The 19,750-nt window shown below is 38.3% G+C and overlaps 1 protein-coding gene across 3 annotated transcripts in view; it reads right to left on the bottom strand.

Annotated features, from left to right (window-relative positions):
• Positions 1-19,750, bottom strand: part of LOC133653931 (cyclin-dependent kinase 17-like) — a 115,999-nt gene that overhangs the window by 75,275 nt on the left and 20,974 nt on the right. For 2 of the 3 annotated variants that reach the window (XM_062053774.1, XM_062053775.1), the window contains exons 2-3: positions 11,502-11,661; positions 3,262-3,426 (exon numbers count right to left, since the gene is read on the bottom strand). In XM_062053774.1, coding sequence (XP_061909758.1) covers positions 3,262-3,426; positions 11,502-11,631 — 295 coding nt within the window. In that variant the 5' untranslated portion in view covers positions 11,632-11,661. The remainder of the gene's footprint in view (positions 1-3,261; positions 3,427-11,501; positions 11,662-19,750) is intronic. The other variant, XM_062053777.1, reaches the window with a different exon arrangement.

Here is a 19,750-nt window from a genome sequence, read left to right as displayed (position 1 = left end):
CTTCTTATAGAAAATCATTATATTCATTAAAGGGGACCTAATATGCAAAACCAACTTTTCTTACCTATTAGTACCTGTTTTTGTGTATTTGGGATCTGAATTAGTCCCAATAATTCAAAACCAAACCAGGCTGGCATGGCGGAGATATTTACAAAACAATCGTGTCTTCCTTCTTACTTCCTCCAAAATGAGCTGTTCGGAATTTGCCCAATTTGTGATGTTTTTCCCAAGTGTGACGTCAGCATATAACTCCATACATGGTAAAGTTTTACCCAAAGAGCTTTGCACGAGTCCGCCATTCTAGTCCGACGCAGTACTCAATAAGTTCCTTCTTTTTCCATATCCTCTTGTTGTGGGGCAGACTGACTCATACATGCAGATGCATCCTCTGCTGTTGCCATTTCTACTACAAAGTAGCGTATAGTTTGAACTTATATGTGTCAGTAGACTCGATATGGAAGCGCTAAAAACAACAACATGGCTGACGGGGAGATGGCGCAGTCGAAGTGGAAGCCCATAAATAAGACTGCCCACAAATTAATGCATTCTGAATACAAGGTCAGAAAGCGGTTTAAAGACTGTCTGTAAAACTCAATCTATGCTCAATTTTGACCAAAGCATTAACATTACATGTTATCTACACCACAAGGAAGTGTTTTAAATGTAGAAAATCAATCATAATATAACCCCTTTAAAATAAGTCATAACCATTTCACCGAGCACAGAGTAGACACAGCCCCGAGCTAATATCACTCCTAAATGGAGCTAGAACAATGCCACCTACGTACTTTCATCTGCACCCTTTCTTTATTGCTCTAAATCATGTAAATCAAGGATTTTCACCCACTTCAAATCCTCTCGTCCATCCTTCTCACATTCGATCTCATTCTGTTACAGTGCGGAACGAGACCCGTACAGACGATTCCAAAATGCAGACAGAAAAGAGAAAAGTGATTGTGTTAGCTGTGAGCATGTGTTTGAGTATGCTGGATTAAGGTCATTACAGTTTTATCTCGTAACTTTCACCTTAAACATTGCCGGTCCAAATATAGTCACTGGATGGTATTTTTATTCTAACACAGCAGTGATAAAACAGACCTTGAACTGTTAATGAATTTTCCTTAGAAATTGCTGTGAAATGTTGAAAAACATCCAGGCTACTGTATACTCAGTCAAGCTAAATTGCCACAGAAAAAAGAGAACATTTAGAACTGTAATACTGGTTAATACATCCAAGCTTAACCTTGATAGGACTGCAGAAAAGATCATCTGTGTCAACTTTGCCCCAATCCAGGACTTATACCGGTGCAGGGTCAGGAAGCGGGCAGGTAGCTGCACTGCAGACCCCTCACACCCTGGTCACAAACTGTACAAACTCTTCCCCTCCGGCTGGCGTTACAAATCACTGTGCGCCAAAACAACCCGTCACTTCATCTTTTTGCTTTGCTCTATTCACCACTGCACTATTTTTTATTAGCCGTGCACATATTAGTTAAAGGAGCCGTATGTAATAATTTCATGTCAAGTCATCATTAAATGGCCCTGATACATCAAAAGACATTAATAAATCCTGTTCTTTTGGAATACCTCTATAATTGATAACAGTAGTTCAGTCGGGATATGCTCATTTCAAAATTAGATTTACAGCCCCGAAATATTGTTATTGTTTTCATTTTGATGTCCCGCCCTCCACCGTTTGACCAATTAAAAAGTCTGTGAGTGTGTCACATCCAGGTTGCAAGTTACGCATCGCCCTCTTCGTCGAGCTACTGCCACTGTTAAAGTTACTAAACAAGTCAGACCTTAGTAAATCTAAAAGGCGTTGTTATGATTCTCAACTTATTCATGACAAAGCCAGGAACGAAACAAGGATTTGTGTCGGGGATGCCTTTGAAAGATGGAGACGATTGAAGGCGGAGAAGATTTTTTCATCTGACGCCAATCTTGCTAATTTCCTTCTTGGTAGGTAAGTCAGGCATTTACGTTTTCTTATTACTTGTAATAAATGGTAATGGAAATTTCGTACGTAAACTATATTGTCCAATACAGTCTATGATCTTGTCTAACAAAGCTAGTATGTTCGTGCAACGAATGCTTAGCATGCTAGCCCGCTCAATGAAACATCAACATATAGGCTAACGGGGAAATATATGCCTGTTAGCTTGTGTGTCCATGAGTATTCGAACTGACAGGGCAAAATATATTTTCGACAAATAAAACATGTGGATATGGGTAGTGTCAGTGCCTATTTCGTTCTCAATATAATGATACGCTGAGGAAATGGGTTCCAACATTAGCACAGCTGTCATCATAGCAATGTGAAACGGATGGAGACAGCAAATTGCATGATAAAACAATCCCTCATTCGTGTAGCCTATAGGCATACCTTGGTAAAAGGTCTCCTCTTTAGTTTTGGGCATACATTAGGCTGCTAAGCATGCTCTACTTATTTTCACCAGTATAACCATTGCTAGCGTAGGTTGTAGTTTGTTTTAGTCTTTGTTTTCTGATAGTACTTACAATAACCATATGATTGCAATTTGTTAAGAGATTGTACACAGGCATGGCATACTTCTTCCTGAAAATAGCCTAATTTCTGTGTAAAATGTGTTGTTTGGAGATTTGTTATTAACAAAACGCTTGTCTATTCAGCTAATAAGGTCCCAGCACCTCAACCCCTAGTAAGAGGCAGTGGAAGTTTGAAGTTCCTTGGTGTAGCAAAGTCGATCGAGATGGATTCGACTGCGTATCTGGCAACATCAGTCAGGGAAAGAGGGAGGGCACTACAGAATTTTGACCATGATTGCAGTACTATTTCTGGCCACACTATTACATATGGCTCCTTTAAAGTACTTGTTTATATTTTTTACTTAATCAGTGATATCATTTTTTTAATATATATTGTTTTATTTAATTCCTTGTGTGTTAAACATACTTGGCCAATAAAGCTAATTCTGATTCTGATATGGGTTTTGAGTAGTAAACAGGCGACATCAGAGCAATCAGATTTTAGTAAGTGCTATAATGATATTATTGCATTTATCATCTTTGATTTCCTGGCATAAAAAACACACAATATTCCAAAATCAACAATAGCACTGCTTTAGCATAGTGCAATAGCATTAAAGCAATATGATTTTTTTTATGAAAAATGCCAGAGTATGCTTTTGTCAACACACAGCAAAGCAACCCAACACTTATTCCAAATGATTATACATACTTTCTTTGTGTATATATGCATGGGAGTGTGTTTGTGAGTACCAAGGGATCCAGTCCTGTGCAGGCTCAGGTAGGCTTTGTCTCTTTCCAGCCCCCCACCCAGCTCTCTGCGCAGGGCAGTGCGGCCAAGATGACTGGCGTACTGACGCAGGAAGGAGGGAGCGCTGTGGGAGGCGGGAGGATGCATGGTGCACACGACCATCGGCTCTGAGGCACACGATTGCAAGAGGAGAAGCCAGGACAGGAGAAAAAGGAAGGAAGAGAAAAGCAAGACAAAGTGTAAAATAGAAGAAGAAAATTGAGGAATCGCAAGAAAAGAAAATCAAAGAGTTAAGGAACAGGAGCATCGGAATAAAGACAGAAAGTGGAAGTGGGAACATATGAAAGATAAAAAATGACACAAAACACCACACTAGAGGATTTAGGAACATACAGGAACAATACAATATTGTATGAAGAATTGGAAGATAGAAGTGTGAGGATGTGCAACACTGCTGCTTATGATACAACAAGACTGTAGTACTATTGCAATGATTCTCAAACTGTGGTACGAGTATCCACTAGTGCAGGGGTGTCAAAGTCAAATGGACGGAGGGCCAAATAAAAAATTTAGCTACAAGCCGAGGGCCGGACTGTTCGAATGTTCATTGAAAAATTTTTAAATGACGCATATAGTCTAGTGAACCTAATTGAACCTACTGAAAACCTAACAAATATATTCCAATATGATCAGATAAATAAAGCAATATTTTCTTATGGCTCTGTCAGTAATCTTTAATTTTCAACAGACACAAAAGACAAATTTCCTTTATATAAAAATCCCCATAACATGAACATTAAATGAAAGAAACCGGTATTCAAGGCACCATCAGTAGCCTATATTTTCTATTTTAGCAAAAGTGGGCTAAATTTACTTCAAAGAAAAAAACAATAATAGCAATTTTCTATCATCCACTCAACTGAAATATTTTTAAAATATAATTAAATTGAAATACAATAAAATAAAGTGCAAAAATCTATAAATCAAAAACAACACTTTGTTTAAGGAGAAGTAACATGCAGTGAAAACAAATATTAAACTTGAACTTTTAAACTTGAATTGAGTAAAAACTCTAAATATGTGATTGCACAGTAATGTTCACATTAAACCCCCCTCCTCCCTCCGTGGGAGGGAGGCGAGTTGGGTGCCCGAAACCCCCCGCTGGTTTCGGCCCGCCCCTTGGCGCGCGTGGCACGGCGGGCTCCGCGACCCGACGGCTGGCCCTCGTGGCTTGACGGCGGGCGCGTCCCGACGGGCCGCGCGTAGGGGTCAGACGCAGAAGTCTCAGGGCCTCGTGGTGAGGGGGTGGCCTGCGGGTTTCGGCCCGCTTGACCCCCCCGCTCCGCTTGGCGCGCGCGGCACATGACGGGTTCCGCTACCGACGCTCGGGCTGCAGCCCGACGGTGGTGCGGGCCCGGCGGTGACGCGCGGTTTGGGGAAACAAAGCAGAAGTCTCAGGGCCTCGGGGCCGGGTTTCGGCCCGCCCCCTTGGCGCGCGTGGCACGGCGGGCTCCGCGACTGACGGCCGGGCTGCAGCCCTTCGGCCGGCAGGCGCGTCCCGGCGGGCCGCTCGCCCCCTTTCGGAACCTTGGACCGGCATCCGCTTGGTGCGTGTAAAAGATCTGCGGTCTAAAAAAAAAAAAAAAAAAAAAAAAAAAAAAAAGATCTGCGGTCTGCGGGCCGGTTCTAATAATAAATCAAGATCATCCCAAGAGCCGTAAAAAACCTTCTCGCGGGCCGGATATGGCCCGCGGGCCTTGACTCTGACATATGTGCACTAGTGGCACGCGGCCTTTATCTAGTGGTACAACAAAAAATAATTTGATTAAAGTAAAATGTTTTATTTTCCTATATTCAAACACAGTATTACTGTTACAGTGACCAAAAACATTAAATATACTTGTTAAAGAAAACCTCTGTCTTGTTTTTAATGAATATTAGGCTTACTACGCAACTGTATTTTCGTGTTGGTCATTGGTACTTGGAGAGCCAAAGTTTTTCGGAGGTGCTACTTGGTGAAAAAAGTTTGAGAACCACTGTACTATTGCAAGAAAAAAACAACTCAAAAGCAGTACAAAAAGAAACATGCAAATTTGCAAGACTAAACACAAAACACAAAGTGGTAATGCTAAAATATGTATTTAACAAATGGGGTGAAGAATCTGTATTGTTAGTCTACATCCTATGGACATGTACAAATAAAGACTGACTACTAAACCAAACCACTCATATCCTTATATGTATTATCATTAAACAAACCATGTTTAAGCATGAGCAAATATAATCACTCATTTCCAGTTGTACAGGGAATTCCCTGACTGGCTTAGCGTTTGTTTAAAATCCACACAATTCTCTCACAGTTTTGGCAATAAGCAACCCAAATCTCCGCCAAGAACAAAGTGTAAGATGAGGCCAGCACCCGCCTCAGTCCATACTGCCACTGATTAGCACTGTGAGTTAAGGACGGAAATGTTTCACCACTCTTTTACTTAAACTGATTAAGTGAGAAGTGGATGCGGGCGGGTGAGAGGAAAAAATGATGCTAAGTAAAAGATGTAGTGCTTCGTTTAAAGTTTAATGTTCCTCATCCACAACATCACTTCCGCCATCCAACTGCCTCTCTCCTCAGGGCACGTTTCTCTCTCTGGAAAGAACCAAATGAAAAAAGAACCATTGTGAAAAGAGAATATCATGAATGTGGTGGTGGCACTGTTCCATCTATATCATCCATTAAGTTGCAACAAAAACAGCTGAGTATTACCAAATTGGAGAAGAGCCATAATTTATTGCCTTAAATACAACTCGGACTTGAATGCATGCATTAAGACTCCACTGTTAGTTTTCTCACTTTCTTTCTGTCTGTTAAAACAGAGAAAGTGTGAGAAAAAGAAACATTCCTTTAGTCCGACCTGGTTTATGTCTGGACTCAGTCAGACTTGGGCATAAACGCTTACTTACACATGCACACACTCACACATGCGCACACCCTCCCAAGCAAAGTCCTTTGCATGATGCAAGTGCAGTCCTTCCACATGCCCAATAGATGGCAATCACCAAGTCTCAAGATGACTTTCCTTATGTTTATAACCTTTCACAAGAGAGCAATGTGCCCCCAATAACAGCATGACAGTGAAGAATATAAGGCCCCGTTTACACTAATAAGGTTATCCGGGGTAAATCCCACCTAACCTTATACGTGTCCACACACAACAATGCCACCGTTTAAGACCCCCTCCGTCCGCCGGCACAACGCGACCTAGTACGCATGCGCGGAAAGTGCGCACGTCATAGTCACATCCAGTGTTGCTTTGTGTGCAAGTTCTTAAATTTAACTTATCTGAACAATATCCAGTGTTGTGGTATTTCAATTAACTTGAATCCAGTGTGCTGTGGGGCCCTATTGTAGTGAATCACACCTTAGCCATCATAAATTAATAAAATCTTGATTAGACACGTAAACAATGTGATAAAGAACATTTTACATCAATCAAACTAGGGATCTAGATATCTGGTCAGGACACTCCTCACTCTTTTGCCGTCACCTTCATTGTCCATTCCTTTTTGGTGACTTTATATACTCTGGACCTAGACGTTGAGTCCGCGACATACATGGCGGACAATAACTGATACAGTCTGCTTTGCCAGTCCAAAAGCATTCGCCGTTTTCCGTAGTTAGTCTTCCCCTGATGGCCAGGTAATACAAAGCACACGCTATCTTTTTTATCACATCCACGGGAGCCCACATTCTCGTTGACTCTCCTTTGACAAATGGACAAAGTTTTTCGCTAAGTAGAATCACAGCTGACCTGGACATGCGAAAGTTATCTTGCCGTCTGAGATGTGTAGTATCCCAAATAGTTGCAATCGCTTTCTCTTAAGGTATTCATGTGTGATTTCCACAAGCGTCTGTACATGTAGAAGAAGGAGTAACACGGGCATGTCTGGATGACTCGCCTTCATATTTCCCGTGTTTACTTCCGAGTTACGAAACCGCTTTATTATGAAGCTGGCTGTGGCGTGTTCTTTCTGACGTCACTTCCTGTGTGGGCCGCGTTCTTTCTGTCGTCACTTCCTCAGTTTGTACTCAGTTTGTAAACGATCAATGAGTCCATACAAAGCTAAGTGCCGGAGATTCAAGAAATACACGGCGCACTTACCCGTGTAAAAATTTGCCCGAGGATGGGAACCTTAAACGCTGGTTTAGTGTGGCTGAAACGGGGCTTAGGCTAAATAAATATTTGTTTAAGGGGTTAAACGACTTAGTGTAGACATGGCCTGAAAGAATCTATTCAATTCCGTTTTTAATTAAAAGCTAAGACTGAGAGTTCAGTCCATTAGGATGAGGGTCATGATTTGGATGCTGCAACGAACCAAAAACATTGCTGGTTGAGAATGATGCTAGTGTACTTCCTGACGTGTGTTAAGATGCTCTTGAACAACACACCAAACCAGCCCCCAAACTCAGCTCAGTATATATGTGTGTGGTCTGGTTCTCCGTGTGGTGTAAAAATATTTCACATAATTATTAGTATAGTAAGCAGAAATACAAACTAAGTTAAAGTTGAATAGGCACAAGTGAGGCTGATGGATGAAGGTAAACATGGCTGCAGTGGATGGAAAAAGCTTGGGCAGGGTTTCGCATGTTGTGGCATGCGAAACACAAACTCAACAAGGCATGACTACTACTAGCATGTACAGTACAAACAAAGTAAACAAGGGTTTGTGATACAATATTGTATTGTATTTCATGTACATTATACTTGCATGTTTTCACCTCATTTCAATCATTTGCACAACAGCATGTTATGCTTCCAAAGGCTTTAAACACTAGAATATAATACAACTTAAGAAACAGTGTGCGTTATCTAGGCCTGTTTCCTTCAAGTACAGTTTGGCTAAGTTTAGAATGCAGTTCAATATTTTAGATTGAAATAATTAATATTGACCATGCATAAATCTTCACAACCTCATAAACCGTCACAGATGGATGAAGTAAATGTTTTTATGGGAGTAACCCTGATTGGGTGATTTGTACTGAAATTAACTAAACTGTACAACTTGATGGAAAATGGCTACAATAGGATCCACTTTAAAACTGTTACAGGATTGACCAAAACACTGAGTGTAAATCGGGAGATTGATAATTGTGGAAATTAGGTATGTAACAATATGAACATTTCATATCATGGTTATTGTGACCATAATTATAATGGCTATCATTATTACAGTATTGTTGAATGTCCCCAAAATATATGTATACACACAAATGAAATATTTTACATTCGTCAATGTGGTTCTCATGCGCTAATAATTAATTGTTCTACTTTGATGGACTGCATTGCCTCATGGCTACAATTATACTTTGTTTTCTGCTAAACTTCTGTTCAGCATTGAGTCAAAATGTCCTTAGTAATAGTTTTAGTTTGGTTAAGCAGCATCGCAGCCGCATTCATTTAAAATCCCATAAAGATAATTGATCATCCAGCATCGTTTCAAAGGCTGTCATCGTTACAGTTTTACGGCAGTATTTCTAAAACGGCCGTATAATTTAACTTTATATTGTAGCCAAACTTTTTTCCTACGAATATAGTTTCTTTCTTTTTTTCAATAATTTTTGCCCAGTTATTGTGTTTTTGTTTACTTTTTCAAAATAATGCCTCAGCATTGCAGTTTTGAATTGGCTTTGCTGCAGTAGAAGCTATTCATCACTTTCATCCCGTGGACCTTTTTTTTTTAACTTTTTCATATAAACTTTGGACATTATCTGGAATATGAACACATTAATTTCATTGTAGTTAATGGAGTCTTTCTTTATTGTTCATATGTGATTATTTATAGTTAATGCAAATCTTCACATCACTTGTAAAATAATAATTTTGTGGAAAAAAAAAACATTGTTTCTCAAAATATTATTACAACCATACTTGAACTGCTTTTTATTGTTTGTGTTTTTTTGGACACACTCTGGCTCCCATACCCAAATAAAGTAAACTCTCATTTATTGCAATTAAGTGCTGCTAATAAGGCCTGGTCGTGATAAATAAATTTCTGTAAAATTAGGAATCATTCATTATAAATTTAATATTTGCATAGCTAAAGCATAAAAACATGTTTACCACTTTCTAAATACGATTGTTAAAGTGGAACTGCACTTTTTTTTGGAATTTTGCCTATCGTTCACAATCATTATGAAAGACATGACGACGGATGGATTGTTTTGTCAATGCATGCCACTTACAATGGAGCTCAATTCTGCCTATAGAACCCCTAAAAAAACTTCCAAACACCTCCATTAGGGTTTTATATACATGATGTAAGTATATATGTAATGTAGTAACAAGCCCATTTATAATAACATTAAATATTTACGTATTTTGATCATTTTAAGCATACGCGGCGCATTCATTTCAGAAAACGCAGATGATGATTTCCATCACTGCATATTACTCACTGCAGACTTTATGAGAGCCAACAAACATAAAAAAAACATCACACACTATGCAAGGTCTGCTGTCATTAGGATCCCGACTGCTGAGATGTTCATATATTCCCTTTTCGATTAAAATGTGACATAATCCTGGCGAAGAAACGTGGTGGGGGCGGGGGGAACAAGTGCACTTCGTGTCGTTCTCGCCAGTTCCAAGTTCCTAAATGGCGGTCAAAGTGTCCTAACTTGTTGGATTACATCCTCAGCCATCTACTTTCCAGGTGAGAGGCATGATTTATGATCTACAATAAACTTACAGGCAGCAGGGAAGGGAGGAAACAGCAGACCACTGGATGATGTAAACATAGAGACAAACGGAAGTGATTACGTCGCCGCTACAAATAGTTTGTCTGCGTTAGTGCTTATATCACCAATACTAGGTTAATACTAGGGCTGCGAATCTTTGGGTGTCCCATGATTCGATTCAATATCGATTCTTGGGGGTCACGATTCGATTATAAATCGATTTTTTCGATTCAACGCGATTCTCGATTCAAAAACAATATTTTTCCGATTCAAAACAATTCTCTATTCATTCAATACATAGGATTTCAGCATGATCTACCACAGTCTGCTGACATGCAAGCAGTGTAGTAGATTTTTGTAAAAAGCTTTTATAATTGTAAAGGACAATGTTTTATCAACTGATTGCAATAATGTAAATTTGTTTTAACTATTAAATGAACCAAAAATATGACTTATTTTATCTTTTTGAAAATATTGGACACAGTGTGTTGTCAAGCTTATGAGATGGGATGCAAGTATAAGCCACTGTGACACTATTGTTCTTTTTTTTTTTTTTTTTCTATAAATGTCTAATGATAATGTCAATGAGGGATTTTTAATCACTGCTATGTTGAAATTGTTACTAATATTGATACTGTTGTTGATAATATTCATTTTTGTTTCACTACTTTTGGATTGTTCTGTGTCTCCTCTCAATTGCTCTGTTTATTGCTGTTCTGGGTGTTGCTGGGTCTGGTTTGGTTTTGGAATTGGATTGCACTGTTATGGTATTGCTTTGTATTATTTTTGTTGGATTGATTAATAAAAAATAAAAACATTAAAAAAAATAAAAAATAAAAAAAAATTAAAATCGATTTTTGAAAAATGAGAATCGATACTGAATTGTACAACGTGAGAATCGCGATTTGAATTTGAATCAATTTTTTCCCACACCCCTAGTTAATACTACTACAATACTAGACCTGCTCAGTGGTTAGTGTCTGCCCTGAGACTGGAAGGTTGTGAGTTCAAACTCCGGCCGAGTCATACCAAAGACTATAAAAATGGGACCCATTGCCTCCCTGCTTGGCACTCAGCATCAAGGGTTGGAATTGGGGGTTAAATCACCAAATGATTCCCGAGCGTGGCCACCGCTGCTGCTCACTGCTCCCCTCACCACCCAGATGGTGAATATGGGGATGGGTCAAATGCAGTGGATAATTTCACCACACCTAATGTGTGTGTGACATTCGTTGGGACTTTAACTAACTTAACTTTAATAGTCAAGTCACGATATGTAAATTGAGTATTGTTGGCAAATTTTGTATGGTTAATTATCGGATTTAATAGGCGGAATAGTGGAGATCCCATTGGCTCCGAAATTGTAGCACTAACTGTCGGGAATTTTGTTGCGGTTTATCATCAATACCGGTAATCGTTGCATACCTAGTTGAAATTGAGATAGATTTTAATTTCCTCCGTTAGAAACATTAAAGTATGTGACTGCATTTAATGTATACGGTGTCTCACCATTATCCCTTGCTGTAGGTGGCTCATCCAAAGCCATCTGCTCTGCCAGTTCAGACAGGGAGTCATCGACAGGCCGAGCGCTTCGTAAAGACATGGACAGTCTTCGTTTGATTATCTTCATCCGGTCCATCTTCTCCGGAGAAACACCAAGACCCAGAGCCTGAGAGAAGGAGACAGCCATCATTACTATTTGCATCCTCATATTTGTGCCTGTTGCTCTCATTAAGACCAGTTGTATCCAAACACTGCAATTATTCTTTATTGTACATACTAATATACTGCAGTGCAGCCTCTGCACAGTACGGGCTGCCAATGGTTGTGTTTGCGAGTTCAGCATGAGTTCTCATTGTTATGTATCCCAAGTGCAAACCTTGCAGAATAAAAGACACAGGGTGGCCAAGAGAGACAAGCCCACAGAGACAAAATGACAAATACAAATTCTCAAAAAATGGAGCAGTTCTCCCAAATTAGCTACCTGCACCTCAATGTTTATGATCAAGGAAAAGAAAAAGAAAAAGGGTTCCAAGGCCAACGTGGGGCTAAAGAATTCTCCCATGACACATTGGGATGATGTCCATGACCAGACAGCCCTGATACATAAAGGCTATTTCAAATGTTGTACAGTCAATGTTAATAGCAGCCAAGCCGTCTGGCCCTGAAACTAATTATCTCTCTTCTTATTTACTGGTGATCTAGGTTTTGGTTTGTGGTATACACTCTATGGACAAAAGTGTTAAGACATCTAGCCACCTACGAAAAGCAAATAATTGAAGCAAATTTGAATTGGTCCCCTCTCTGAAGTAAGAACAGCCTAAATTCAAATGACAACATTTTTTGTTTGATTGTGCAAGCACATGAACAGTTCTCGCTCATTTCCAATTGTTTGATCCGGTTGACATCCTGCATCAAGGCGATGAAGTTCATATTTACTTCTATTTTTTACAGATTTTTGGGGGGGGGTTCTTGTCTAACCTTTGCTTGATTTATTATGAAATGTGGTGTCAATTATTCTGTCTATACACTTTACCTTTTAAATAGATAATTATGTAAATATTTTGTTTTTAAAGCCCATCAGCGGCTGACCAGTTTCTTAAATTTAAGGGGGTAATGCATTTCTGCACTTTTTGGGGGGTAATTTTTCCTATCAATCACAATCTCTATGTGAGATAAGAACACACAAGTATTCCTCTGTTTTGTTCAGTCTAAACTGCTAGCAATATGTGTCCAACAATGTAAAAGGTTTCCTCCAAATTGCCAATATATCTGTGGTAATGGGGGAGTAGCTAGGGGCGTGGTCTATACAGCATCATATAATTTGCATAATCAGGATTGATGCACATGTTTTCTTAAAAAATACGTAAAAAAATTCATACATACTAGCGATGTTTTGATCAGGGATTTATGCTGCCCATTCAGATAGTGATCATCCATCAGTGACATCGGCCGATCCCATGTATTAACTTTTTCGTATTATTTTTGGTGAGTGCTATTGACAGTTTAACAATACCAACACAATATTTTACCGACTGTATATATATATACACTACTGTTCAAAAGTTTGGGGTCACCCAAACAATTTTGTGGAGTAGCCTTCATTTCTAAGAACAAGAATAGACTGTCGAGTTTCAGATGAAAGTTCTCTTTTTCTGGCCATTTTGAGCGTTTAATTGACCCCACAAACGTGATGCTCCAGAAACTCAATCTGCTCAAAGGAAGGTCAGTTTTGTAGCTTCTGTAACGAGCTAAACTGTTTTCAGATGTGTGAACATGATTGCACAAGCGTTTTCTAATCATCAATTAGCCTTCTGAGCCAATGAGCAAACACATTGTACCATTAGAACACTGGAGTGATAGTTGCTGGAAATGGGCCTCTATACACCTATGTAGATATTGCACCAAAAACCAGACATTTGCAGCTAGAATAGTCATTTACCACATTAGCAATGTATAGAGTGTATTTCTTTAAAGTTAAGACTAGTTTAAAGTTATCTTCATTGAAAAGTACAGTGCTTTTCCTTCAAAAATAAGGACATTTCAATGTGACCCCAAACTTTTGAACGGTAGTGTATATACATATATACTAGGGCTGGGCGATATATCGATATATCGCGGGTTTGTCTCTGTGCGATATAGAAAATGACTATATCATGATATTTGAGTATACGTTCTCACGCAGTTGCTCTTAGCTGCGGGCATTACACTGCATGCGTTTTTCACTCCTTCTTGTCTCTCCTTCTCACAGAGACTTAAAACAAGCGCACCTTCTTACATACGTCACGCGGAGCAGACAGGTAGTGACATGGTAATGTTAGCTGTGATGCTAATGTTGCGGTGCGGGTGGTAATACAAGAGAGAGAAGGTGCTAATCTGGTAACAAATGAAGGAATAATTAATTCCCAAGAAAAACAGCACGGGGTCCATCCTCTGGCGGTGGTTTGGCTTCAAGTGGGAAGATGTTGAACAATTATGCGGCAAAAGCGTTGCTACAAAAAGTAGCACCACTGTTAATGTAGCATCATTTGAAAAGTCACCCGCTAGAGAATGAGGAGTGCTTGAAACTCTGCATGTCAACATCTCCGTTCGGTGCCACACCAACAAAATGCCAAAGCAACTATTTCCAGATAAACACCGTATGAAAAAAATAGTCAACAACAGAAGGAGGTAACGTCCGCAGGAACCTACCACATAGTGAAGGACATACACTATTTGATTTCCTATTATATATATATATATATATATATATATATATATATATATATATATATATATATATATATATATATATATATATATATATATATATATATATATATATATATATATCCTTGGGCTGGGCGATATGGACGAAAAAGTATATCTCAATATATTTTTACTTAAACTCGATATTCGATATATTGAGACGAAAAAGTATATCTCGATATATTTTTACTTAAACTCGATATTCGATATATTTTTCAATATATTTTTTTGGTGAAAGTATAAATATAAAGATATTCATTTTTGAGCGAGATTCACTGAAATTGAACTGAATGACAACTGTACTGTAAAGTCAGGGGCACATTTATTAACCCAGTTAGTCAAGATGAGTATTAACAGCTAAGAAATTAAACTGTTTAAGTAGCACAGAATTACATAACATAAATAAAACAGAAATACATTATTTCTACGTAAAATAAATAACATAGCTGTGCAAATAATACAAAATGTATCAAACTCAGATATAAAACAAATTACAGGCAGGCACTTTTTAAATCCCAGTCGACGATGTAATGGACTGTCACACACGTGCGGTTCTGGTCAGCGCCAAGTAAGTGACTTTACTTAATTGTGCGGCTGTGATCTTCCTCACTTGGGCATACATTTTTGACAGCATTTTTCGTGCGAAATATGCCCGGCTTGGCAACTCGAGACCAGTTTTAATTTGGGCTTACATGGTAAACAACTCAAATGAATGTGTTATCCAGACGCATACATATATTTGTCCAAATAGACGCATTGTGGTTTCCTGGACGTCGTCTACATCGCTACAACAAAAATCTAAACAATACAATCCCTCTGACATTTTCCACTAGTTTTTTTAATGTATAAATCACCTGTTTGAAAATTCCCTCTTCACTTCTACGAATCTCTCGTCGTCATTTGGGATGCCTGTTGTGATTTCCCTTCCTGGTTCGATTACCTGCCCTATCCTGCCTCTGATTGGCCTGTCCCAAATGTTTTGCTCTAATCTCAACCAATCGTGACACATAATAGTAAACAACCAACCAATCATGGATGTTCTTATACGTGCAAGCACGTCTTGGAAGGAGGAAGGGGAGGGCTTTAGTGGCCCGTGGAGGGGAGCGAGGGAGAATCAAGGAACACAACAAATAAGCGGTGTTTGGTCATTTTAACGTGAAATAAATTATATCGATATTACGATATTTTCTTAATTCATATCTTGTTTAAAAATACAGTATATCTATATATCTTACAAACTCGATATATCGCCCAGCCCTAATATATACATATACACACATACAGTATATTGTATACACATATACATATATATACACACATTTGTATATACATGTGTGTATATATAAATATAGATAATATATATATATATAATATAATATATATATATATATATATATATATATCTATATATATATCTATATATATATATATATATATATATATATATATATATATATATATATATATATATATACATACATACATACATACATACATACATACATACATACATACATACACATATATATACTAGGGCTGCAACAACTAATCGATTAAATCGATTAAAATCGATTATAAAAATAGTTGGCGATTAATTTAGTCATCGATTTGTTGGATCTATGCTATGCGCATGCGCAGAGGCTACTTTTATTTGTATTTTATTTATTTTATTTTATTTTTATAAACCTTTATTCATAAACTGCAACATTTACAAACAGCTGAGAAACAATAATCAAAATAAGTACGGTGCCAATATGCTGTTTTTATTTTTCAATAAAATACTGGAAAGGATAGAAATGTAGTTTGTCTCTTTTATCCGATTATTAATCGATTAATCGAAGTAATAATCAACAGATTAATCAATTATCAAATTAGTTGTTGGTTGCAGCCCTAATATATACACACACACACACACACACACACCTATATTCAAATTTTTACACACACACTATATATATATATATTTATATATATTTATACATTCATAAATATATATATATATATATATATATATATATATATATATATATATATATATATATATATATATATATATATATATATATATATATATATATATATATATATATATATATATATAAATATATATATATATATTTGTGTATATATATATATACACATATACATATACATGTATGTGTGTGTGTGTGTGTGTGTGTGTGTGTGTGTGTGTGTGTGTGTGTGTGTGTGTGTGTGTGTGTGTGTGTGTGTGTGTGTGTGTGTATGTATGTATGTATGTATGTATATATAAATATATATTAGGGCTGCAACAACTAATCGATTAAATCGATTATAAAAATAGTTGGCGGTTAATTTAGTCATTGGTTCGTTGGATCTATGCTATGCGCATGCGCAGAGGCTACTTTTTTTTTTTTTTAATTAAAAAAAAAAGTTTTTTAATTTTATTTATTTTTTATAAACCTTTATTTATAAAATGCAACATTTACAAACAGCTGAGAAGCAATAATCAAAATAAATATGGTGCCAGTATGCTGGTTTTTTTTCCCAATAAAATACTGGAAAGGATAGAAATGTAGTTTGTCTCTTTTATCCGATTATTAATTGATTAATCAAAGTAATAATCGACAGATTAATCGATTATCAGATTAGTTGTTAGTTGCAGCCCTAATATATATACACACACACACACACACACACACACGCATACACAAATATATGTATTTATATATACAGTATACACACACACACATATACATATATATACACACATATACATATACATGTACCGTAATTTCCGGACTATAAGCCGCACCTGACTATAAGCCGCACCAGCTAAATTTAGGGGAAAATGCAGATTGCTCCACATATAAGCCGCACCCGACTATAAGCCGTAGGGTTTTGATGTGTAATTACCGTAGTATACAGGGGTTCCTGCTACCACGGAGGGGATTGTCGGGACAGAGATGACTGTTTGGGAACGCAAAGCGTCCCATTTATTAACAATAAATCTTTCAATCATTCAATCAAACTTTCACATCTTTGACATGGCGAACAGCATTCGTGCAGAGTACAAATAATACAACGGTGCAAAGTAATACAAAGTGCTCACCTGTACGTTATCAAAATAACCAGCCTACCGGTATATGAAAAGTCAGTCTTTAATCATTGTGTTATCGTCTTCCTCCTGCGTACTAAAACCACCGAAATCCTCTTCGTCGGTGTCGGAGAAGAACAGGCCGTAAATAAGCCGCACCCTTGTAGAAGCCGCAGGGACCAGAACGAGGGGAAAAAGTAGCGGCTTATAGTCCGGAAATTACGGTATACTGTATCAGGGTTTCCCGCAGCGCTTTGTTGTTAAGGCGGCCGCCTTAACAACAAAGGACCACCGCCTAAACTAAGGTCTTATTTTAATTTTTTTGTCCTGTCCAGCTTCTCATGCAAATCATATAGTTGATGTAGATGCCCATATCGGCTGTTCAGATTTACTTTACAAAAGAGAAGTGTAGGATACTTCTCTTGTTGCCTTATTTGTATTTGACTTTATTAAATGTATTTACATTATCATTTGGTGCTAAACTAAAGTCTTAACAAGCTGCTACGCTTCGTACTGCCTCTGTCAGTACGTCTCTGCACCACCCAGCATTGTCCCACCCACACAACCATCTGATTGGTTACACGCAGAGCGGTAACAGCCAATCAGCAGTGCGTATTCAGAGCGCATGTAACAGCCAATCAGCAGTGCGTATTCAGAGCGCATGTAACAGCCAATCAGCAGTGCATATTCAGAGCAGTAACAGCCAATCAGCAGTGAGTATTCAGAGCGCATGGAGTCAGTGCTCACGGCACAGGCAGGCAGAGAGGAGAGACGGTGCGGGTTAACAGAAAGGTGTTTAGCAGGTGAGCATAATGCAGCGGACTCTCCCCAAATTATAATAAACACCTCCCAGTCAACTACTCCTAACATCACTATGAGCCCGTTGACGTTCTAGAAATATAAGCGGCAGCTCAGCTTGCTCGCAGTCCTTGAGGTGAAGGCTAATTAGCTTTTAGCGTAACGTTAGCTCATTTTGCAGTGTATGTGTGCGTGCGTGAATGCGTGCGTGCGTGTGTTACGGACAGCAAAGCCCTGTCTGTCTGAGAAAAAGACAAGCATTATTGACCTACAGTTAACAACTAAGTTATTTCACTTGACCTTTTTCTGTGTTGAAGCAGCAAAAAAGGACATTATGTTAAATGAAGAGTTTCTGTCTCTGATAGTTGATATAACAATAGGGGTGTAACGGTACACAAACATTTCGGTTCGGTACATAACTCCATTGTGTTCAGGGATGAATAGTCTCTCCTATTGCTATTGTACTATTTTTCAGCTATAGTTACATTAATCATTAGTAATGTAGCAGCATAGTTTTGAAAGGCAGGGTCCCTGCTATAACATGTTGATAAAAATATAACATTTACATAATAAAAATCAACTACAAGCTTCCCTAATGCTGTAATAAATTAAGCATGATGAGTTGAGCATATGTCAGCATGTGGCCCCACTTTTAACTCTTTTTTTCAAACGCTTATTGCAAACGCTTATTTACAGTAAGTCATTAATTTGACTTAGTCATTATGTTGTCTTAGTAAGTCAATATTTACTAAGTCAAAATAATGACATACTGTTTTGTGTTTTGTTTTTACTTTACGGAAAAAATATTGAGATATATATCGTATATCGCCATTCCGCATACAGAGAGGAAAACGTAACCAAAAATTGTAGGTTTCTTCACGCAACGAAGCAGGTGTACTTCACCACAGTCTGTAGTCTATTGCCCCCCAGGCTGTGGTGGCAGCGATGAGATGGAGACGTGATGGCGAAACTCACCAAGTTTTTGTTTGCGTCACGGCATTATTGATAAGATTTGGAATCTGACGGTATCTACAATACCATCACATCCCATCCATCCATCCATTTTCTACCGCTTATTCCTTTCGGGGTCGCGGGGGGCGCTGGAGCCTATCTCAGTTGTGCTGCCAATCAACCTATCCTCCGGTGCATGTCTTTGGAATATATATATATATATATATATATATATATATATATATATATATATATATATATATATATATATATCAATCAATCAATGTTTATTTATATAGCCCTAAATCACAAGTGTCCCAAAGGGCTGTACAAGCCACAACGACATCCTCGGTACAGAGCCCACATACGGGCAAGGAAAACTCACCCCAGTGGGACGTCAATGTGAATGACTATGAGAAACCTTGGAGAGGACCGCATATGTGGGTAACACCCCCCCCTCTAGGGGAGACCGAAAGCAATGGATGTCGAGTGGGTCTGACATAATATTGTGAAAGTCCAACACATCAGCGAAAGTCCAGTCCATGGTGGGGCCAGCAGGAACCATCCCGAGCGGAGACGGGTCAGCAGCGTAGAGATGTCCCCATCCGATGAACAGGCTAGCGGTCCACCCCGGAGCAGAGTAGAAAAGAAAAGAAAAGAAACGGCAGATCAACTGGTCTAAAAA

This window comes from Entelurus aequoreus, linkage group LG07, assembly GCF_033978785.1.
Source record: "Entelurus aequoreus isolate RoL-2023_Sb linkage group LG07, RoL_Eaeq_v1.1, whole genome shotgun sequence".
NCBI lineage: Eukaryota > Metazoa > Chordata > Actinopteri > Syngnathiformes > Syngnathidae > Entelurus > Entelurus aequoreus.
The sequence above is the reverse complement of the archived record's forward strand: the minus strand, read 5'-3'. Positions and strand labels throughout refer to the sequence as shown.